At 46.7% G+C, this 24,738-nt stretch overlaps 1 protein-coding gene across 1 annotated transcript; it reads left to right on the top strand.

The window, feature by feature from the left end:
• The first annotated feature begins 5,381 nt into the window (after positions 1–5,381).
• On the top strand, positions 5,382–6,672 carry clec3a (C-type lectin domain family 3, member A). The gene is made up of 3 exons (XM_084337281.1): positions 5,382–5,533; positions 5,633–5,719; positions 6,190–6,672. Exons 1-3 carry the CDS (start codon positions 5,428–5,430, stop codon positions 6,585–6,587), a joined length of 591 nt encoding a protein of 196 aa, XP_084193407.1. The 5' UTR covers positions 5,382–5,427; the 3' UTR covers positions 6,588–6,672.
• Positions 6,673–24,738: the final 18,066 nt, after the last annotated feature.

Genomic DNA, 24,738 nt, shown 5'->3' with positions numbered 1-24,738 from the left:
TGTATGCAGCATTCACTGGTTGTTGTTTGTTTTTCTTGGCTAGCTTTACAGTGGACCGTGTGGTGTGGCTGACCTCTCTGCACTCTGCGCACGCTGTTCTTCATGCACCACCGGACACTTCAGTCAGTACAGTCACCAGTCTCCTAAGATCAGAGAGAGAGAGAGACCCCTCCCATCTGTGATGTAACATGTCAAATCTGGGGCTGCTCCATAGACAATGAATGGGGCTCTGACTCCATGGGGCCATTAAATGTTTTTTTTTTTTTTTTTATCCACTTTTTCTCCTTATTTTTCTCCCTTCCCAATTTCGTAATTCCAATTCTTCCCTCCCCTGTCTTGAACGTTGCTAGACTATGCCTCCCACTGGTCGGTTATAGTGAGGACAGAAGCCTTGCATCACGTGTCCCCTCCGCTACACGAGGAGGCAGCCTGTTGCATCTTTTCACCGCAGCAGCTCAAACTCTCAGTGGCGAGGAGTAACGCGTGGGAGGCTCACGCTGCCCCCCGCTACTTCCTGCTTCCGCCGCAACGGCGTCACCAAACCGACCTGTAGGAGTCGCTGTCCACAACGTCCAATCCCCACCCACCGGCTTTCCCACCCTCTAACACTTGCCAATTGTGTTAGTATGACGACCGGCCAAGCCGGTAGCAACGCAGAGAGCTGGGCTCGATACCAGTATATCCTGCGTTAGTGGCGAGCGCCTTGCCCACTGCGCCACCCAGCCGCCTTGGGCCATTAAATGTTTGTGTGAGTGTAGCCGGTCTGATCTCGCTCTGCCTTGTGTTTCGATTCGACCCCTGTTAAGGAATCGCCCTGAGTGGGAGTTGAACCCCGGTCTCCCGCGCCGCGGGCGGCATCACAGACCACTGTACCAAGAGGTGAATTCACTTCTAAGTACTGGGTCTGGATGCCTCTGGGGAGTGAGTTTACTTGCAGTACCGCTTAACGTCCACAGCCACTTCACTATACAAGTCCCTCGTGACTGTGGATAGACATGCGGTACCTCCGTTACATGAGCTATTACACCCAAATTAGGTTTATATTTTAGCATTGCTACTTGATAGAAGGTCTGAACCTTATTTGATGGCCTCATAAAGTCATAAGAGTCCTATTCATTGTCTATGGAGAAGCCCCAGATTTTACATCCCAGTTTGGAGGAATTGGAGAAGATTCTCTCTGATTTCTATCTTTAGGAGAGAGTGGTGCGTGTTCACATATACTGACTATCCTGGGGCACAGGAAGAAAATATGTGAATTCTTAAAATGGGTGGCATTCCCCTTTTAATAGCCTTGTGAAAAGATTAAGTTAGTGTGGTTCAAATTGTATTCAATTTAACAGTGCTGTGCGCAGCTGAATTAGACAACTTTGGAAGCAGTGCCATGATTATTCATTAATTTAGTTTTGGAGCACCCGATAACGATGTCACATGGAGTGGAATTTGGGCATTGTACATCACTGTAGCTACAATATCCTGTCTGAGCAATAGTTGGTTCAGTAAGCATGATAGACTTGCTTTTATGTATTGTAAGTTATTTATTTTATTTCATCCCTTTATCTCTTATTTAATCAGTGTATAGTATAGTGTAATTCATACTTAAACTCTTAGAGTTAAAAAAAGTAATACAAATGAAAAAGTTTATTATTAGAATATTATGGAATAGGCAGAGTTCTGGGGTTAACAATTTAGATTTGATTAAAATGTATTGTCATTATATAGCACAAGTACAGTACAATGAAAATAAGTTTGGCAAATGTAACAGTAAAGTACAATAGCAATATACAATGTACAGGTGATTATAAACTGAGTATAAAATATATTAATTAGTACTACTGAGTAATAGTGCTAATTAGATGTATGTACAGTGTTTCATCTGGCGTATATATTTTCTAATTCCTCTGGGTGTCTCATTGTACCGCTTGAAGTTATATTTGGAGTGGAGAGCCGAAAAGTAAAAAATAATAATAAGCACGGTTAGGTGGTCGAGCGGAGATTGCGTTCGTCACCAGCCCCGGAGCTGTGAGCTTGGTTCGCCTGTTCGAATCCAGCTCACAGCTCCGGGGTTGTCACCAGCTTGGCTGGCCGTCTGCACTGATACAATTGGCTGTATCAGAGGGTGGGAGAAGCTGGCGGGGTGGGTCCGGGTCGTTGTAAACAGCGACTCCTACAGTTCGGTCGGGGCGCCTGCTAAGCGCGGATTGGACGTGAGGGGGATAGTGTGATCCTCCCACACGCTACGCCCTCTCAATGAGAATCCGCGCTGCCAGGTGAAAAGAAGCGGTGATTGGCTGGACGTGTGTCGGAGGAAGCACGTGGTAGCCTCCACTCTCCCAAATGATCTGACTGTGGGGGGTAAAGCGCAGCGACCAGGAAGGGACTGGGAATTGGCATACGACTAACATTGGGATGGGAGAAAATCGGAGGAAAATGGAGGGGGAAAAAGACCAATAAAAAAAAATAATAATAATAATAATAATAAGCCGGAAAAGGGAGTTTTTATTGGACATAATCACGATTCAGGATCAAGGCTACAGTGTGCACTTAATCACTATTGTTCCACTGCATTCATGATTTACTTGCAATATACCAATATACATTGGTATAGAAATCCCCTTTCTATGGGAATGTTGGCTTGGAGAGGATATCTAAATGCTGGTGTGGAAGAAGAACCTGAGTACATTTGATGTTTTTCTCTTACAGTAGATTAGCCGTGGTCCCCACATCAAACTCACTGCTGAAATGGTTAAGAATCATGTGTCACTTCTGGACACCATTGTGTTTGACCTGTTTGCTTTTTCACTACCCTATCCTGTTCTTCACACCTGCTGAGGAAAGCATGTTCATGTGTCTACTCAGACCCGGCGGCATGGCATTAGGGGTCTGGGCCCGCCCACTGAGTCAGCTGTGCCCGCCCTGGTGATAATTATTATTATTTTTTTTTTACATAGTCGACTAATAGTCGACTATCGGCTAATTTCGGCCAATCAAAGTCGACTATCCAAATCCTTAGTCGGGGACAGCCCTAGTGGGCACTGATGTCAACAACAACACTACTGAAGCTAGCACGGCACTCTGTGAGAATTCGTTTTCTACCCTCAAGAACGTCTTTACAGAACATCGCCTTAGTATGCTTCATCGACGCAAGGCCAATTTTAACAAAAAAGTTCAGGAATGAGTGGAGGGACAGTGTTTTAAGAAGATTTCACTCTGTCCCCAAACGCCGCTTGCCGCTCTACTAATGATGGTGAGTAGCTTGTGGAGGAATTTTGTTTGCTTTTTTATGCACCTTATTTTTGTCAGTTCAGTTCAGTTTGTCAGTGAATTCAGAAGTGTTGAATAAATGGAGACTTTTCAAAGATATAGAATAGAATAGAATAGAAATGTATTATCCTGAGGGAAATTTGACACTGCAAATCACTCCACATTAAACATTTAGACAGAACAAGTCACGAATAAGAATAACAAAACAAATGGCCTAAGAATAGAATAAAATGAAATAGAATAAAAGATACAGTAAATAAATACAGTAAAAATATACTTAAGTCTACAGTAGGTGTAATATTGCACAGTGCTGTTTAAAAAGTAAGAGTCCAGGAAGATGGTAACTGTCACTCTGTGCTCAGTGATGCAGTGAGGCACAGTGATGCATTGTATAGTCTGATGGCTGTCGGAATGAAGGACTTCCTGTGCCGTTCAGTGCTGCATTTAGGTAGTGTGAGCCTGGCACTGAACGTGCTCCTCCTGTCAGCCAAGTCTGTGTATAGTGGGTGGGAGGGGTTTTCCCTGATGGCCTGGAGCTTAGCAAGGCTCCTCCTCTCCGCCACCCTCGCTAGGGAGTCCAGCTCCACCCCAACCACGCTACTGGCCTTCCTGACCAGCTTATCCAGCCTGTTTGTGTCCCCTGCTCTCAGTCCACTGCCCCAGCAGGTCTGTTATATATATCCATTCAGTCTGTTTCTGTATAAGTGAATGTTCTTAAGAGAGAGAGAAATTAGATTTTTCAATGCCTCTCTGCTGTTTAGTTCAGCACCGTGGGCAGCGCCAAGCAAGCCACAGCGCCGCTGTCCCAGCTGAAACGTATAAAAGGGAACCTGTGTTGAAAAACCATTGTGCCCCCCCGAGAACATTTTATGCCCCCCCACTCATTTGTTTCTGCAGCCTGGTCTGTGTCTACTTCAAAAGGGATTGATATTATATTTAGTTCCTTAGACTGAGATGTCTTGGTATACTGAGAATGAGGCTATAAATGTGTATGTATTATTTACAATATGTAGGATGTATTCCCTTTATACTTCATATGATTAGGCAGCACTCTGCATGCTGACATTGTGCATTGCATTTTCATATTTGCACATATTCTTGTGTGAACTTGAGGATCAACTAACAGTGATTAGTCTATTATGCCAGGTGTATCTGAACCTCTAGGAAGGAGCAGAACATCCAATCCAGGACTTCAATATTTTCCATTTGTGCACTGCAACTTTTTATCACATTAGAGCACGTTCAGGGTTAAAGATATACTGTATGTTTGTATCAGTGAGCATTTTGTGTAGACATAGGACTCACTTAGAATCGGTGTGCATGTTTCTCTGGTTTCCCCACTATGGAACATGTACAGTCAAGATGTCTCGATAACAGCAGAGGGCACCAACGGTACAAGATCCAACAGCTTTTCTTCTGTCAGTGTATCACTTAAGCTTTATACGTTTTTCTTTCTGGTTTGCAAATCTTTTTATAGGCTACTGCCCATATTAGCACAGCCGTATAATTTTAACTTGTTTTACAATTCAACATTCAACAATTCAATAATGGACCCAGTTTTTCACCAATTTGTTCCATTTCAACCTTTATTTAAAACCATACGTTTCTGAGGTTTCCCTCGTTTGCAAAAATGATGATCATACAAATACACATAAATGTGGTATATTCACATATTCTTTTTTATTTGATTTGTTGAAGGAAAATGACATTGGCACATTCCATCTCAATGTGTCAGACACAGTAGTAACACAATTTCTCATTCCTACATAGATGCAACCTGTTCAAAATAGCTGTGAAGAAGAGGGTGGACGGAATGGAATCGGCCACAGAACCGGTCAAAATGTCTCATACAGAACATTCTGTAATAGTGATGCAGTCAATGCATTTATTTGTTTGTGAAATTAAAGGGAAAGCTGCTTGGTGAATTTCACCTTGTCCCAAGTAAATATTTATGAATGGGGAGACAGAGAAATCATTGTTTATCACTCCACCCATATTTGAACCCACCCTTCCTGATGTTTAAAAAAAGCACACAGTCTGAGCCAATGGACAGGGAGGGCCTGGAAAGGCATACAGAGTATATATTGAGCTGCCCACTTGGCTTGGGTTCCTCTGACAGTGTTATAAGCTGAGCCCTGTGTCTAGTAGGACCCACTGGCCTCAGACATGGTGCGTCCGTTCCTCCCCATTTTGATTTTCGGCCTCTCTTTGCTCCATCACGGCTACAGCAGCCCGTCTCGCACCAGGAAGGCAGTGCCAGCTCGGCTGACAGGTATGTATACCCGTTTGTGCATAAAATCCTATCCACCATGGCATGCACACAAACCGATGTTTGTCTGACGTGTTTTCCCCTCTTTCTGCTGAGATACAGCTGCAGATGAAGATGGTGTGAAGTCTCAACTTGAAAAACTGTGGCAGGAGGTTAACTCACTGAAGGAGATTCAAGCCCTGCAGACAGGTACTACTCTCTCACACACTGGCCAGAGCTAGGTGAAGAAAGAAGAAAAACATGGCAGAGACTCAAATAGACCCAAAAAGGTGTAATCTATTTGCAGTCTAATACTGGTTAATAAAGGTAATTTGGGGCCATAATACAGTTGGGTTAACAGGAACATGGTTGACATAGATCTAAATACTGTCCCCACACTCTAGTTACCTTGTCGACGTTTGTCTTTGAAAATTTTTATGAACTTGGATGTCATTTTGAACTTGCTTTCAATAGTCTCAAAGTGGTATTGAGAAAAGATGACAAGATTGTATAGTAGAGAAAATGTTACGCAGCAGATACTTCATAGAGTAGGAAATTCTAACCAAAAGATTATAAGGTTTGTCACTTTGAATATCATAGATAATTAACATTTAGAACAGTGTTATTGCGCTGCCTGAAACAGCATGCAGCTCACTAAAGGAACTGTCTTCTATTTTCAGTGTGTCTCCGTGGCATCAAAGCTCACAGGAAATGCTATCTTACCATTGAGGAACCCCAACACTACCACGAAGCCAACGAATACTGCATCGCACAAGGAGGAACCCTGGCCACACCGCGAGACCTAAACCAAAACAACGACCTGAGGGACTATGCAAAGAGGAGTTCTCCGGGTTCCAAGGACTTCTGGATTGGCGTGGCAGACATAGTGAAGGAGGGCCAGTATGTCGATGTAAACAGCATGCCTGTCAGCTACTTCAACTGGGACCACTCCAAGAAGCAGCCCACTGGGACGAAAAGGGAGAGCTGTGTTGTTCTCTCGGTGGCGGCGCATGGAAAGTGGTATGATGAGGTTTGTCTTCGCCAGAAAAAGTACATTTGTGAATACATCATTCCCTAACTGAGGTGCCAACATGGAAATCAAGTGGTTGTGGACAACCTGGTGATCGTTTATGCTGGTCATTGATTAAAATCATGCAAAATCACACTGTCTGGTTTGAATCTGTTTTTTTTCTCTCATTTCAAGTCATGCCAAGTCAAGTGTGCCTTTGTTATTTCAGGTGTCATACATCATGGAGGAGGGGGGATACATGCAGGAGGAAAAGGATAATAATATAAATACTAATAATAATATATTCAATGAGATATTCCTTTATCGATTCCCTTGGGGAAATAATAATACTAGTATTTGCCTGGTGTATATAGTAGTAGCACACTGTGCCAGAGTCCATGCAGTGTTTAGCAATTAAGAGTCAGACAGTCTGTACTGTTCAACTGTGCCTACTGTCAGGTGTTTGTTTCGTTAATGTTTTCATTTTATAATGGGAGTGTTGTCTCTTTAAGCCTAGATAATGTGGTGGCTTAATGGAGAATTGACAGTAGCTCACATCCATAGTACTTTCTCTCCATCTTGGTGAGGTTGCTCACTAGCCTCACACAATGTCAGGTGGTGATTGTAACTTCACCCTTTCATTAAGTAAATAGATTACAAATATAAAGTAACTAATCAGACTAGAATCGTTTTAGGAAAGCATTTAATCGCATTACTGATTTTTACTGAGTTTATTTGGAACATTATTACAGCGACATATCAGATTGTATGATTTATTAATAATTGTTCAGAAGTTCAAATCATGGGGGACAGAATGGCTCAAATGTAATAATTTTAGCCATGACCTTTACCATTTCTTGGAGCTATCAACAAACAGTTGAAAGTGAAGGACTATGAGAGACTCAGTTATATAACGGCCAGGAGGAGAACACAACCTCAAAAGTAGACAAAATACTATAACAAAATACAAAATAAAACAACAAAACTGACTCAATTTTCCGCCTCAAGAGCATGGTAATTGTATTAGACATGCATGCTGAGGATTTCTCTCTGAAGATCAGCCATTCACTGTTTAAAAATAATGTGTGCAAGTTGTAAGTGATGTTTTTGGCAGCATAAGTCAACTAAGTGTAAATAATAAATAAAACACATTAAAGGGGAAATATGATGTATGTTTCAACAATTGTATATGACTTCCTTGAATCTGTGGAACAAGGAAGCACGTCTAAATCAAATTTTGATTATTTTCCAGCAATAATTATACATTTGTATCAGTCCTATAGGATAGATTATGTATTATTGTTTGTTTCAGGGTTAAGGTTAGTGAGTGACTCAGTCCTATAGATAGATTATGGATTATTGTTTATTTCAGGTATCAAGGAACATTCAGGGGGCTAAGTCCAGTCTCCCCATAATTTGCACTATGGTGCTGTGGTGGAACCGGAGAGGTTAATCATGCTTGTGGTCAAATCTTCATGGTTCATACTAATGTATTGTTACAATATTGTTAATCAAATGCAATTTAGATCAGAAATTCAGTAGATTGATTGAAAACTTTAGTAACAGATTTGCAGAATGGGTACCGGTATATACAGTATGGCTCAATACAAACAACGGCTAAGAGGATGCAGACCAGGCCCTATTCCCCGTACCTGGTTCAACTAAGTTGATTAAGAGTCCCATTATCCAGATTCAATTAACCCGATGTTTGAATCCGGGATTTTCCTGTTCCTCGAAGGTGGATTCAGTCTCGTTCATTTGAACCAGACTTGAGACCCAGGATAATTGCGTGCGCCCGCCTCAGCTGAAAATACAGCAAGTATCGATAGCAGAAATCCTGATTTTCTAACGGCATTGATTGATTAATTGTTTTAAAACTTTATTAACAGATTGCAGTACGGCTCAATAGCCTCGCCGACAAGTTAAATGCATAATCTATAGGCTAATTTTAAGTCCCTCATTACCCCAATCAATCAGATTCTATTTCTTTAAACTTGCCTGCTGGCAGTAGGTTTATGGAATGGATAATCAAATGAGATCTTGCTAGCGAAAATAATTAGTTCAACAGTTTCAGAATAAGGATACGGCTCTCTTATCCATTGATGGATGTATGGTTGATGTTTCATTTGTCTGGCACCGTGGTGTGATGGTAGGTCATTTTGCCTTTCACGCGGACGACCCGCGTTCGAATCCCCCTTCTTCTAGTTTTCTTTTTCTTTTTGCAATGTAAATATTTCAATTTGGTGCACGTTGAGAGCTATATAAAGAATGACATCCTCAATGCATGTAGATTTATAATATTTTAACTTAAAACTAGGCTACTTTTGCGTATATTCATTAATATTATATTCCAAAAAATTATATTGGAAACACAGGGTTTCGAACTCAGGTCATCCGGTTGACAGGAGTGAGCACTAGCCGTTGCACCACTGTGCCAGATGGGATATATTCATTGTGTATCCATCAATGGACAAGAGACCCGTGTTTAGAATATTTTTCTTTTGAATGAAGTTTTATCTCTTTATTCTCAAATGCATTAATGTGACGTCAACGGCTCATTCAATTGCTCAAATCCGTCAAACAGCGCATCTCATCAGACATTTTAATCCCAGTTACAATATCACAATAACGTGTGAGTGATGATACAATTCAACAATCCTCAGATTCCTCGTAATTCATAATCCACAAAAACCACAATCCACGCATAGACACTTCAATTTTATGCTTGAATGAAACACAATCCGGGCGCTCCGTTAAGCAAATCTACAGCGGAGAATATATGAAACTAATCAGAGCCAAACGGCCGATAGGTTTCATTCATTAAAAATATCCCTGCGGGATTCACATTTGCAATGCGCCGTTATTAAAATAACCACATGCAGCGTGTATCGCGACTCCGAGCGCCGTATATGACGTGCATTATTTTATTTAGGACAAAGTAAATCTATAGGCTGAATGTGATTTATTATCAGCATTTAGTTCTATTATTATACATTTCAAAAGCCCCCTCTAGGAAAACGAAGCACAAAAACATAATTCAGAATGGGATCTAGACTGTGAGAAATATTTCAGGAAGCGAGCTAGCATTTCTTTGCGGGGGCGTGGCCATGGTTCATCCAGCTAACTGAACTTAACCCTGCTCCCGACCAGGTTCAAACTTTCTGATCTGTTACCATGGTGATTTAGAAAATCCGACTTCGGGGAACAGAAAGGTCCGGCTTAAGTCAAGCTATGCTGGAAATTATCCGGCTAACTCAGTTAGCCAGGTACGGGGAACGGGGCCCAGAAAAAGTTTGTCTTGTTTACATCAGGGTCCTCCATGACATACAAATATACAGTATTCCTTTAAATCTAGCCCCTTTCGTGACTGTGATGCACGCCAACAGGGTTTGGACGAGTGAATCCAGTCCCTTATTCCTCCATAGGAAAATCCCATAATTAACTCTGAAGAACTGGTCCTCCGCGAAACGCTCGTTGTACAAGTATCACAGAGACATTTCAAAGGGTTTTGGACAGAGAAACGCAATGGTTTGAAAGCTCGGCGTTGCTAATAAACATTTGAAATAATTTTTATAAACTGGTCTTCAGAGTTAATTATGTGATTTTCCTATGGAGGAATAAGGGACTGTGGATTCACTCGTCCAGACCCTGTTGGCGTGCATCAGTCACGTGCACACGGCAGGCGACCTTGGCCAGGCGACAGTGCCACTGTGTGGTTGTAAGATAAGATAAGATAAGATAAGATAAGATGATCCTTTATTGATCCCCTTGGAGAAATTCGGGTGTCAAAGCAGCATGGGGGGGGGTTACAGGGTGGGGGATGCATAGCTTCACAGTCCTATACAGTCCAGTATCTATATACACTATAGATACACTTAAAGTATAGATACAAATACAATATAATATAAAAAGTACAAACACAAGTTAGTCTAGTGATGAGAGTCCAGTGATATGAGTCTCTAGTGCAAAATACAAGATAGTCAGTACGGTGATGGGAGTCTCTAGTTCTCAAGTCCAAACAGTGATAGTTCTGGCAGCAGATCTGGCCGCCCAAGCCCTTTGTTGTAGAGCCTGATGGCTGCCGGTATAAAGGACCGGCCCAGGCGGTTTGTGGTGTGTCAGGGGGGATGAGTCTTAGGCTTAACCGTACGTGCTCTTCATTCTGGCTATAGATCCTCGTAGAGGGGGTGAGAGGGGTTCTCCAGGATGGCTTCTAGCTTTTTCCTCATCCTCCTCTTAGCCACCACCTCTAGGTTATCCAGCTCACCACCCACTACTGAGCTAGCCTTCTTCACCAGCTTGTTCAGCTTGCTGGAGTCCCTCGAGTTGATGTTGCCCCCCCCAGCACACCACAGCAAAAAAGAGGACGCTGGCTATAACCAACTGGTAGAAAGCAGCAGTCGGTTGCACACATGTCGAACGACCCGAGTCTCCTCAGGAAGAAAAGCCTACTCTGTCCCTTCCTGTAGAGGGCCTCAGTGTTGTCCGACCAGTCCAGTTTTTTGTTCAGGTGAACTCCAAGGAACTTGTATGACTCCACCACCTCCTCCCCTCCGAGGATTATGAGGGAAGGGGGACCCTTCCTGCCTCTCCGATAGTCCACCACCAGCTCCTTTGTCTTGCTGACGTTGAGTTGGAGCTGGTTACCGTCCGACCACCCTACGAAGCTGGTAAAATCTTGTATTCAGCCTCATCGTCATCCACAATGTAGCTGACGAGTCATCGGAGAACTTCTGCAGGTGGCACGTTCTTGTGTTGTAGCGGAAGTCGGAGGTGTAGAGGGTAAACAAAAATGGTGACGGCACGGTACCCTGGGGAGCGCCGGTGTTGCTCACCAGCACCTCTGATTGGCTGCCCTGAAGTCTCACATACTGAGGTCTGCTGGTGAGGTAGTCGGTGTTCCAGGCCATCATTCCCCGGTCCAGCTGCATCCCAGTGAGCTTCTCCTCTAGCCGCAGTGACTGGATGGTGTTGAATGCGCTGTAGAAGTCGAAGAACATGATCCTCACTGAGCTGCGTGGTCTCTCCAGGTGTGTATAGGCCCTGTGGAGCATGTAGGTGATGGCCTCTCCAGGTGTGTATAGGCCCTGTGGAGCATGTAGGTGATGGCGTCCTCCACACCAATGTTTGCCTGGTAAGCAAACTGCAGGGGGCTTGATGTGCTGCAGGACCAGCCGCTCAAAGGTCTTCTTCATGATGTGTGACGTCATTGAGGGCACTTGGGCACCGGGACAATGCAGGAGGTTTTCCATAGCTGGGGCACCCTCTCCAGCCTCAGGGAGAGGTTGAAGAGGTGCTGGAATGGTGCCGCCAGTTGTCCAGCGCACACCTTGAGCACCCTGGGGTTGGTGTTGTCGGTTCCTCTGGCTTTGTTCACGCTAATTTGAGAAATGCCTTCGGACCTGGTCGTTAGTGATGATCAGCGGGGGTGGGCTGGGGTGGTGGGTCTGTCGATGCTGGTGGTGGGGGTTGGGGGGCAGACTGCTGCTGTCTGTGGGGTGCTTGGGGGGTGGGGGACACCGGTGCTGATGGAGGGGGGGGGGGGGGGGGGGGGCTTGTCGGTAGAATCGGTTGAAAAACACCTGCGCGGTGATTGATGATTGAAAATTGTATTAACAGATTGCAGAATGGGTACAATACAGTACAGCTCAATACACACAATTGTTAAGGGGATGCAGACCAGAGAAAGACTTTTGTCTTGTTTACATCAGGGTCCCCCATTTTCAATTCATAATGAATTGTAAGTAAGGGTGCAATTAGCACCGTGCACCCATTATTTGTGGATCCCACCCTGTCTCCAAAAACGTAGTACGAAAACAAAACACGTCGGGCGACGATGCTACATAAGCACATAACAGCTCCAAATGAAAATGCAACACGCAGTAATAATATAAACGGAAAAAAACGAATGTATCCTCCAAGATGGGAGCGATAAGCGTTTCTTCATTAAAGAGTACTCACGGTGGGGAGCTCCAGTAGCTCACCGCGTATCTCGGCGCTATTTCGGCGTCGGGGACAACCGTGCGTGTCACGGATCTGGGGTACACGAGTTCGACTCCCGGACTCGCCGTATTTTCTCAGAGTGTCTTTCCCCGATCTATATCCCATTCAACCTGTTTCTGTCGGTCATGCTTGACCAGAAAAAGCGATAAACGCTGACTGGTCAAAGTAAAAAAAAAAAAAAAAGTACTCACGGTAACTGTTCAGTGAACAACTGACAATCTGAATAGCAAACAAGGAGGACATATGAAGCAGAGAAAACTATACACACCAGGTACCAATCAGGGCAATCAGGGCAGAAAGACAGGTAATTACCACTTGGCAACGCCAGGGGCTTTTGCTCCCAGGTGAGAGCAAAACCCCAAACGCCGGAGCTGAAGCACTCCCTTAGCTCTTCCACAACATCCTCCTCCGACCACTGTGGGACAAGTCTGGTTGTTGCTGGCTGTCGTTTGATCACAGTTTGATCGTGTGTGTGCGTGGTGTGTGTGTGGTGTGTGTGTGTGTGTGTGTGTGTGTGTGTGCATGTGTCTGCATTCATATAGCGCTTTTATCCAAATCGCTTTACAAGTTATGCCTCACATCCATTATGTATATATCTACATAGCCCCTTACGTGACTGCGATGTGCAAGCCAGGTGTCACCTTTTTCCACTCCATTAGGTCTTCTGACCAGGATTTACTGGTGGTCCCTTGCTCTCGAAACAAAATGTGATTGTACCTTTGAAGTTATAGCTCTGACATTGTGGAACGCTCTTCTTATAGACATAAGATCTGCAGTCTCTGTTGACCCCTGTACCACATGCTCAAGACTGTAGCACTCAAGTTCAACACTGTTTGACGAAACAATGCTACTTTACCCTTAGCTGCCAGAGTGTACCCTTCCTGCTGACCTGTTGTACAGAACTTGTAAGTCGCTTTGGATAAAAGCGTTAGCTAAATGACTAAATGTTAATGTAATGTACAGTAATATAAATTATTAATGTTTTTGTTCAAAGTCTTTGTATGTTTGATTTTTTTTTTCTACAATTGTATGGGCTATTTTTAACAGTTTTTCTTCTTTTGTGAACTTTGCTCTGTGAAAGGTGCTATACTAAATAAACTTTACTGTAGAAGGGTGGATTATCCCTGCTTATGGGAGTAGTGATACACAGCCACCTGGTAGCAGGATACAATAGAGTTGGATCTATATGTACCCCCGTCTTTGGCCCGGAACGTCGTTCTGGAGGGCGTGCAGCAGGAGTGGATGGGGACCAGGATTTACTAACCTGGGGGGTGGTACTCTGGTCTTCCAAGGCGGTCAGCAGTAGCTCCCCACACACTCTCACTTCCCCCAGTACCTCCGTCAGCCCTCCCACACCCGGTGACTGTCAGTTCAATAGTATTATTGGGCACATACACTCATTAGGGGATATTTTTAATAACCAGGGTTTTTGTAGTTATGGAGAAATATGCACAAAGTTTAACCTCACCGAGTCCACATGGCTTTTTTACATACAGTTACGCCTATGTTTGAGGTCTCACAGTGTTCCATTAGACATACCAGTTGAACACCACAGATACCACAAATTCTTCTATGAAAGAGAAACATCGAGAGGTTTTGTATCAGGTTTTTATTATCAATTACTAACGTCCTCGTATGAAACCCTCCAACTAGACTCTGTCTGGAGGAGGGATATACCAGACCTGGAAAGTGACTTTGATTGGCAAGAAGCATGGGCAAATGTCCGTCTTACATCAAGGAACCCGGACCATCAACAAATCAATCTTAACTATATTCACAGGACATACTTGACTCCTATAAGACTGAACAGAATGGGTCTTAAACAAGACTCAAAATGCTCCCAATGTACAAATGGAGACGAAGGGACATTTATGCACATGTATTGGGACTGCCCACCAGTTAAGGCATTCTGGAAAGATGTGACCCATCAATTATCAAAACTCTTATCTTGGAATATACCAGTACACCCCTCTGTATTACTATTGAATGATGTTTTTGAGTTTGCAGTAAATCCACAGCTAAAGAGATTGGTTTTATCGGGTATCACAGTAGCTAAAAAACTGATCGCATCACGCTGGTTTCAACCGGAAAAAATGTGCCGGAAGGTTTGGTTTCTTACATATCTCGATGTGATTTATCAAGAAATATCTACAGCAAGAATTCTGGGTCTCAATGAATCCAAAATGTCAATGTGGTTAGAAGTGGTGGAGAGAATAAAAGCTAGCTTATAATGGTAGTGTCTGGTTAGGAGTGAGGGATAATGGAGGTACTATCCAAGGAGGGGTCCAGGAGGGGGGGGTTCGAGCTGGAGCATAATTGTGTAGGGTTTTAGAAAATAGGTATTAGGGGTATATCCTGTATAAGGCATTTGTATAATTGGTAATTTTGTTGGATATACACTGTATACGGTAAAATATTATTATAGACTTTTTTTTTGTTTTCTGTTTCTGTACTTGCATGTCATTTTAGCCACCTTGATTGTTGGTTTCATTATGCATTGTGTGTTGAGTACTGACTTTTAATAATTTTTGTTTTGCAATAATAAAAAAAATTAAAAATAAAGTATTATTGGGCTTCCCTTTAAGCAGTACCCTTCCTTGACCACCTGTATAGACCCTTACTGAATATGCTGTGAATGGGGTGGAAGGGTTAAATAATTATACCAGTCACAAGTATTTACCCGGTTGTTAGGTTAGCATAGGATCAGAAACAGACACACACACAGTGCTCCCAATTACGTCTACTTTATATAAAAGCCTGGTCAGTTATATGACGTATGGCTATCGCGTCCCGCTCTTAGCCTTATGAGATATCCCTTATCTCCTAGTACCTAATGTACTCCAATACGAACAACTTTAATGCACCCCACCTGATCGGGCCCCGCCCCTATGGAGGCGTAGCCTATGTAACGGAGGTACCGCAGTATATCCACAGTCACGAGGTACAAGTCGTGAAGTGGCTGTGGACGTTAAGCGGTACTGCAAGTAAACTCACTCCCCAGAGGCATCCAGACCCGGAAGCAAGAAGTGAATTCACTTCTTGCTTAGTGGTCTATGATGCCGCCCGTGACGCGGGCGTCCGGGGTTCAACTCCCACTCAGGGCGATCCCTTAACAGGGGTCGAATCGACTAAACACAACGCAGACAAGATCACACCGGCTACACGTGGTGCCGTTAGACCCGGATGCCCTGGGTGGAGTGAGTTTAGAGGGGTGAGTGTAACGGAGGTACCGCAGTATATCCACAGTCACGAGGTACAAGTCGTGAAGTGGCTGTGGACGTTAAGCGGTACTGCAAGTAAACTCACTCCCCAGAGGCATCCAGACCCGGAAGCAAGAAGTGAATTCACTTCTTGCTTAGTGGTCTATGATGCCGCCCGTGACGCGGGCGTCCGGGGTTCAACTCCCACTCAGGGCGATCCCTTAACAGGGGTCGAATCGACTAAACACAACGCAGACAAGATCACACCGGCTACACGTGGTGCCGTTAGACCCGGATGCCCTGGGTGGAGTGAGTTTAGAGGGGTGAGTGTAACGGAGGTACCGCAGTATATCCACAGTCACGAGGTACAAGTCGTGAAGTGGCTGTGGACGTTAAGCGGTACTGCAAGTAAACTCACTCCCCAGAGGCATCCAGACCCGGAAGCAAGAAGTGAATTCACTTCTTGCTTAGTGGTCTATGATGCCGCCCGTGACGCGGGCGTCCGGGGTTCAACTCCCACTCAGGGCGATCCCTTAACAGGGGTCGAATCGACTAAACACAACGCAGACAAGATCACACCGGCTACACCTATATAACCATAGCTATGGTCACCAACACACTCTTCCTCTATTTTCGTTCCATCATAACGGCTGCGTGCACCATATGTAACTAGTAGGATGAAAAGATCAGAGAAGATTCATAATATTGGAAGCTTACCGGAGTTTGCTGGCCCCTGGCATCTTCGAAGCATGTTTTCAGCGACACGACGGGCCTATGTTGATGTTCCTCGTCTGATGGCAGCAGACCAAGGTTCAGCTGTGCAAGATTGGCTGTCGGGCCAGCTTGTACCCAGGTAGGCCCTGTGTCTTCAGGCATGGGTATTATTGTTAGTAATGCTGGTTTGTTTTGTTACACAACCATGTTGTGTGTTGGCACCGGGGGCAGGATGGTTTGGTGAACGTTTCACTGCAGTGAACGGTTTCCAAACGGTCTTGGACGTGCTGTTAAACATCTAATGCTATGCTACATGCTATCGCTAATGCTACATGCTACCACTACTGCTACATGCTAACTGCTACGCTGTTCTAATGTCTCCGCCATGAGATGTTGTCACTTCTCCCTCCTCTTGCCCGGTTCATCAATGAAGGTCAGTCGGTAGCTGTTGTGGGGGTTTTTGCTGAGTCATATTACCTTTTTTACGGGTAAATGGGTTGACAACAGGGTAGGCCGTGGCTAGGTAGCCTAGCCAGATACGTTACCTTTGTGTTCCGGCGGGGTCTGTGGAACGGTGTCCCCATGGGGCCGATGCGTGAGCTCGGCGGTGTAGCAGTAGAGCTATACTACTGCAGGATGGGACTTAACGGCGGGTTATGGCTCAGCTGGCTAGTTCCTATCCACATTGGGTCTCATCCCCGTAAAATTTTCAAAGATATATTCTGGAAGACTTATCTTGGAACCACTGAGACATAATCTATGACAAGTACACTCTGAGTCCTTAACGTGCTGGAGATATGTCTTAAGTGGCTGAAACGGTCGCAGAAATTATATGATCTGATATCTGCTTGGAGAATGGCATACTGTCGTAAACTCCAAAGCGCGTTCCCGTTCAGCTCATTTGCATACAAACCACGCCCCCGACAGTCCTTATAAAGCAACTGTTGACGCAGCTGTGTGAAATGGAATGGAATGCTTTGAGAGCCGCGTGATTACGAAACCTAGCGTCAGTCAGTGCCAATCAGAGAGCGTCTCCGAGAAATGCGGCTAGGTTTCATAATCACGCTTGCGCCCATCAACTAGATTAGATTAATGTATTGGCATCATATACAGCTCGCGGTACACACCTGCCGCAGCGCGCGCACACACACACACGCGCACGCAGTACTGTATATGAATGAATGAATGACATATAATATATATAGCCTACGGGCCGGCGGGCGTAATGAATGAAGCAGTATGGCTTATTATTCCATAAGCCTATAGGCTACTGTTCATTCGTAGGCGCACACAAGACTTGTTATGGAATATTAATGCAGTCTATTTCCACCGATTAGCTTTAGTTCTTATTTATTTATCCACTGTCATTTCAGTGTTGGTGTATAGGCTATAGTGTATTTCAATATAAGTTTAATTGATATATTCGAAGGAATGCAGGTTTATAGCTATATCAACCCCCTCCAATGTACAGTAAATGACCAAGTATGGTTTTGTCAATATTCCAATGTACAGTTTTGCTTGTACAGTGTAAGTCTACCACCCCTCCAACCTCCTCCAACAGTTTCTACGTCAAATGTACTCTCTTTTCTGGACTCTTTTTGTATCACAAACTACTGTATTTGCAAATCTGGTATGTCATAAATGTATAGATGTAGCAGTACTGTCTATCTGTGTCGTGTGTGTCATATATGTTATGATGAATTGAAAATGAGGGACCCTGATGTAAACAAGACGAAATCTTTTTTCTGGTCTGCCTTCCCTTATGTAATTGAGCTGTACTGTACTGTACCCATTCTGCAATCTGTTAATAAAGTTTTCAATAAATACCAATCAATGGGATACATTGCATGTTGACCTGCATTCTTTCAAATGTATATAATTAATCATTAAAACAGATGTGTAACAAATAATAAGAAATGCAAATTCCACAGAAGGCATTAAATTATTATTATTTTCAATCATTTCACAATAATTGCATAATTGTGTTTGAATATGTGAGTAATTAAAGTAATTATACATTTGTCCAAAATAGCTGGTTCAGATATGGTTAATCCAGCTGCCCTGTGATCAGATGAATCCATATTATTTATTTTTCCGACATCAAATGCGTAATTTCTTATCGTACAAATATTGTCATATTTATTTTAATTATGATCAAGTAATTAATTCCAAGGAGGCCTGTAGCGTTAATATGAAGGAATCACTATGAGAACACAGTCTGTCAAATTGTAATAAAGTTTTAAATTTGTCAATCAATCATGAGATTTGATCGTGGGCTGAGAGCATATTTAAGAGTGCTCCTCAGCACTCTTGGATCTGCTCTCAAATAAGATCTCAGGAAAATTTGAGGACTCCCACTCCCAGCCCTAATATGTCTTAAATAGGCCGAAATCTGGCTAAGACGAAATATTTTGTCGTAACTACGTTCGAGAATGAGACCCAATGGCGTCGGGTAGTGGGGCTATGGGTCCAGCCGACATGGTAAACATGTTGCGTGTCTGTGCGCAGGCGGTTGTTGATCTGGGTCCCACATCGACTCACGCTAGGCTGTAGTAGTGTAGGGGCAGGGCCGCCTGGGAGAAATGTGAGGCCCTGTGCGAGATTTAAACGCGAGGCCCCCCACCCCCTGAGGCGGCCCTGTGTAGGGGGCTACTGTTTCGTTCTGTCACTCTGCTATGAGAAGGTCTGTCTTTGCTACAGCTTTCTCTCCTCTCAACCATTTATGCTGACGGTCAATCGGTGTCTACTGGGGGAGTAGTGCGGGGGGGGCTTTGTTTACCTTTTTTGGTAAATGGGCTAAGCTAGGGCTGGTGTGCTGTTGTGAATATTTTGAATGAAGGCGGGAATAGTTCGCTCTGGTCCGCCTCCCCTTAACGTTGTGTATATGGGTTTGCTCATTCTACAGTATTTTATGGGTTAGTTCTTTTATTCATTTAACCCTTTCATGGTGCACACCACAGTGGAGGTTGCTGTTTGCAACCACCACTGGTGCTCCGTGTTAACATCAGTCCTTTGTTTTTGACATATTGAAACAGTGCCCCGCCCGGCCGACGCCATGGGTGGGTCGGCCTGGCGAGTGGCTGGTGGGCTGCTAAAGCCTGTACCGCCACGGTATGGAATTGGCAGCGATTAGAACTGTGTTCGAATTGCAGTTTTTTTCTATTAAAAGAATTGTGTCTGGTGGCGGGGCCTTGAGGGCCAGCCGACGTCGACACATCGCGCGAGGTTGTTGACGTTATTAGCTTTGACCCAGCCGCAAGCTATAACCGCTCAGGGTTCCCCTCTCCGCAGGGGTTTTTGGTCTTCTGCTGGAGCGCGGGCGGTATTGTCCTTGGCCCCACACCGCCTCACACCGCGCAGCCAGAAGAAGAGAGAGCACGGCCTCGTCAGCGGCGATGACGAGGCCCTCGACAGGCGGCCATGTTTTCCCCCACCGGAGGTATCCTGGGCGTTGATTCGACAGGTGTCCACAAGGCCGACAGCCTTGGCGGCCGAGGGATCGGCCATGTAGGATGGGTTCGGCTTGAACAAACAAGCCGTCACCGTCCTGCCGCGAGCAGCCCGCTCTCCGATCACTCCCTTCCCCAACACCAGCGGAAAAAGTGGGCTCTGATTGTTTCCTTTGGCTGCGGGCCGCGTGCCTTCGTTGAAGCGCGGGCGGCCCCACTTTCGCTTCTCATGGGGACAGGGGACAGTTGATGGCTGAGCCTGGTCTGTCCGTGAGAATGTTGTGCTGTCAAGCGGCTCCCACACCATAAGCTGTGTTGGTTGAGCCTGGTGTTACGTCTGTCAACTTAAGTGTTGTCAGCAGGGGGGCTCGAAACCTTTTGAGGCACACAGTGCGGGCTTCCCCGGCCTCGCCTTTGCCAGGCCAGGTATCATGTTGGTGCCTCCCACTCCTGAAATATTGGCAGTGGTCTCGCAGGCACGCATGATTTGGGGTGGTAGTAATATCACTGCAGGGCTACGGTGTGTAGGAACCCATGGGGTCCTTACACCTTGCATGTCCGGCTGCAGAACAACTCCTCAGCATGTTCTGGAGGGGTGTTCAGTGGGGGGGCTTTTTTCACCTAGGAAGCCCCCCGTATCAAACCGGCCCTTTCTGTCGGGGTCCCCCCTTGGGTGCGATTGCCTCGTGGGTGGTGTCAGGGTCAGATGTCCCGACACGGAACGCTCTGCTCGCACGGTTCCAGGGTTGGCTACGCACAGCGGGGGGACTGGGCCAACTATCTACAGTTCCTGGCGGACCTGCGCCACATGGCGGCGGGTGCGTTGGGAGTGTCATCACATATGACTACGGCAGTACCATATGTCGAGGTGGATGGAGAGAACGCTGAGGCGGGGACTTGTGTTTACACAACCCCACCCGTTTTCAGGTTTGGTACAGACCCTATTGTCAGGGTCTCCAGCAGTGACGGCTCTGGTCAACGAGATCCAATCTCTGTGGACGAAGCAAGCCATCGTCGTGGCGTTCTCCTCCCGGTGTTCTCTGCCTGAGAAATCGGGAGGGGGGGTGTCAGTCCCAGGCTGGACCTGTCCCACGGGAAGGTTCAGCATTTTTTGGATCGTCTCCTGCCTGTTGAACACTGTCAGGTGGGGGTCTGGTTCTCCTCCATAGACCTGTAGGATGCGTATGCGCATCTCCGATCTTCCATCCTAGGGCTTACCTACGCTTCCTTTGCAGGGTTAGCGTATGAGTAACAGAGGCTGCCGTTCGGTTTTCTCTGGCTCCCCGCATCTTCACCAAGTGCGTGGAGGCCGCACTGGGGCCTCTGCCTCGTCAGGGGTTACGGAGTGTTCTGCCCTGACGACGTTCTGGTCCTTCGCGGTCAAGGTGGATCGTCAGGTCTCGTACCAGGCAGGTCTCTACCAGCCTGGGGTTGCTGTAGACTGGATGTAGAGTACTCCTCTTCCCAGTCAACGGTTGGAGGGCTATGGGCATCCCTCTCAGAGCGTGTTGTCAACACGCTCGGGAGGTTCCGTCCTAGGACGGTTACGGCGCTGTCTCACGTCGCGTTTTCACCGACGCCTCCCTCGCTGGTGACGCGTCGGGCCAACGCAGTAGGGGGCAGCTGGCAAACCATGCTGCCCGGTCTGCGCTACGTTCAATGTGTTGGTGTTGAAAGCGGTCCTTCTGGTCCACAAATGGTGTTGATCAGGACGGACGATACGACGTCAGTGGCGTGTATCGACAGACAGGGAGGAGTACGCTCCCCCTGTCTGGACCAGGCGGCGGGCGGCTGGCTATGGGCGTCCTCCATCTGCGCGGCCTGAGGGCTCCCCACATCCCCGGCAGGGAGAATGTGGGTGCAGGTGTACTGTCGCGGGGCGGTCCTCATCCTGACGGGTGGGGATTACGTCTGGACATAGCCAGGCAGGTCTGGGACCGATGCCGTGCCGCCTGGGATTCTTCCCCATACATCTGTTAGGTCAGTTGTTGGGACGGGTACGTTGAGGGGCGCAGGTTCTTGATCCTGATGGTGTTACCATCCGGAATGCGCATGCTCCCTCCACTGTCGCGCTTACGCGGGCAGATGACGTATGTTCCAAGTGTGGTGTAAGGCGGGGGCCGGGACTCAGTCTCCTGCCCCCTGGATGCTGTCCTTAGTTACCTCCAGTCTCTCCTTGATAGACTGTCGGCTTCGACGGTGAGGGTATATGCAGCAGCTATATCCTCCTATCATGAGGGGTTTGAGGGGATGTCTTGTTCAGCCACCCTCTTGTGAAGCGTTACCTGCTTGGCGCTCGACGCGTTAAGCCGGTGCAACGCTCCTGGGCTCCGACTTGGGATCTTCAACTGGTCCTCGGTCGGTTGTCCTTGGCCCCGTTTGAGCCGCTCGAGCAGGCGCCGTTGGAACAGCTGTCGTTCAAGACCGCGTTCTTGCTGGCCGTCGCCTCCGCTGACGCGTGGGTGTGCTTTGTGCTCTCTCGGTACGACCAGAGTGCCTGTCTTTCGTTCCGATTGCGGTGCCACTCTGCGGCCTAATCCTGCCTTCGTGCCTGTGAATATCCGGAGTTCTTCCGCTCCAGGGATATTGTGGTTCAGGCGTTTCATCCGCCTCCTCACGGTGGTGAGTTAGATGCGGGCCTTAACCTGTCATGTCCGGTCCGTGCTTTGGGAATTGCCTCAGCTGTACTCAGGACCTCGGGGTCACCGTTCAGCTTTTTGTCTGTCACGGTGGTTCTCATGCCGGTAAGGCACTATCGAACAGTGCCTGTCCCATTGGTTGTGCGAGGGCATTGCCCTCTGCTACACGTTGGCTGGGCAGGATCCCCCTGGGGGCGTCAGGGCGCACTCCACTTGTGGGGTGGCTGCCTCTGCCGCTCTCCTGGGTGGGGCCTCGGTGGAGGACATCTGTGCTGCAGCTTCATGGTCCTCCCCGGGCCCCTTTGTAAGGTTTTACCTCATGGACATGACCGGGGGTTCTGTCTCCCAGGCGGTTCTGGGGTCTGTGGCCTTTCCTGCTTCCCGTCCTTTGGTAGGGTAGCAGGAGTGTGTGGGTATGGGCCACGGTGTGTTGAGTCACACGTGGTTCCGCCTGTGCGGTGTGTTCACAGGGTTCTAGTTCCCTCTTGTTCGCATTCAGGTGGAGTTGACTGCGCCCCCCCTTCATTAGGAAGGATGGGGTGACAGGGCTCCCCGCACCCCTTCATGTGGGTTTACGGGTCCTCAGGGGGTACATCTGTCGGGTCTCGCGTCCGCTCTAACCCATATCTCATCTGGAGCAGAAGCCCACACGTTAAAAAGGTTGATGCGGCTACTAACAACACCCTCCGGATCATCACTGGATGCCTGAAGGCTACACCCGTCTTCCTGCTGCCAGTCCTTGCAGGAATCGCACCAGCTGGCCTACGACGAGAGGCTGCCACTCTTGCCCTAGCAAGGAAGGCAGTGAAGCATGACTGGCACATCCTACACAACACCACAACAACAACAGCACCTATGAGCAGACTCAAGTCCCGCCACCCCTACAACAAGGTGGCACAAGAGATGCTCCGTTCCACCACTGAGGACCTATCCAGAAATGGATGGCTGGCGGCAGCCTGGAAGAGAGAGTGGGAGAGTGCTGGGCCAACCCGTATCCACCACCACATCTGGGATCCAGGAGATGGCGCCACAGGAGACTATCTTCCACGCCGGCAATGGGTTCTGCTGAACCGTTTAAGATCTGGGGTTGGTCGCTTTAAAGCATCATTAAAGAAGTGGGGCCTGGCAGACAGCGCTGCATGTGAGTGTGGAGACCCTGAGCAGACTGTTGACCACATCCTGACCATCTGCCCCCTATACAAACCACCCTCGGAAGCCAGCCTCTTTGATGTGGGACCAGAGTTAAGGGCATGGCTACAAGATACGGAGTTGGACCTCTGACGTTACACGAAAGAAGAAGTCCCGCTCTACGCGGCCCTGAGTTCCCTTTTGAGGGATCTTTTGCTGGAACGAGATTTGGCGAGGAAGTGTGTGTTGGTGACCATAGCTATGGTTATATAGGCTACGCCTCCATAGGGGCGGGGCCCGATCAGGTGGGGTGCATTAAAGTTGTTCGTATTGGAGTACATTAGGTACTAGGAGATAAGGGATATCTCATAAGGCTAAGAGCGGGACGCTCAGCCAATACTAATATAACTAGGTTATATACATAACCTATCGTTATCAGTTACAAGTTGTACTTCAGATGATTCATATAGCATGTATTCATAAACGGCACCGGGTGCTCTCACTTGTATTGTAGGGGAACACTATTCCCATCATAGGCACTGTGTGCTCAATACATTAATTATAACCCTGCTTGGATTAGGGGAGACCCAGGCACAAAGTAGGTAGTTCATTGGGAATTCAATAACATCACGATAATACAAAAATACAAAAGAAACCAGTTAAATGTGGGCCCACGTTACCAAATAAAACCTACTCTAAAGCCGGCTTATAATGTTTGGGGTACCCCTTAGACACTGGTCGTTAGCGTTCGCTTGAATGGATATTGCTGTGGGCACACAAGGTACCGCTGTACTTAGCCAAGATGGCGGACCCACTCGCATCACCTCTCGTCCGGGTGACAAGATGGCGTCGGGCGATCCCGCGCGCACAGCCAGCGGGCTGGGGTGAACAGCATGGACAGTGGTGAAACTGGAGGAGCGTGCTGTGTTGTGGCGACCTCTGCTGGTGGGGCGAGGCGTCCTCTGCGGCGTCGGGGAGACGTCCACTGCTGGCTGCTGTTTGATGCTGGCGCGCTCTAATACTGTTTGGCTACCCTAAACACAGCTAAACTGTGGGTCTTAGTGCACCCTCCTGCTATCGCTGTACT

This window comes from Notolepis coatsorum (genome assembly GCF_963971535.1).
Source record: "Notolepis coatsorum genome assembly, chromosome: 20".
Classification (NCBI taxonomy): domain Eukaryota; kingdom Metazoa; phylum Chordata; class Actinopteri; order Aulopiformes; family Paralepididae; genus Notolepis; species Notolepis coatsorum.
This window is presented reverse-complemented; position numbering and strand designations above follow the sequence as displayed.

Excerpts from the sequence above, each read along its gene's own strand:
- clec3a (XM_084337281.1), top strand. The coding sequence starts at position 5,428 with ATGGTGCGTCCGTTCCTCCCCATTTTGATTTTCGGCCTCTCTTTGCTC. Across the intron at positions 5,534-5,632 it reads AGTGCCAGCTCGGCTGACAG|CTGCAGATGAAGATGGTGTG; the intron begins GTATGTATACCC and ends GCTGAGATACAG. Across the intron at positions 5,720-6,189 it reads GATTCAAGCCCTGCAGACAG|TGTGTCTCCGTGGCATCAAA; the intron begins GTACTACTCTCT and ends TTCTATTTTCAG.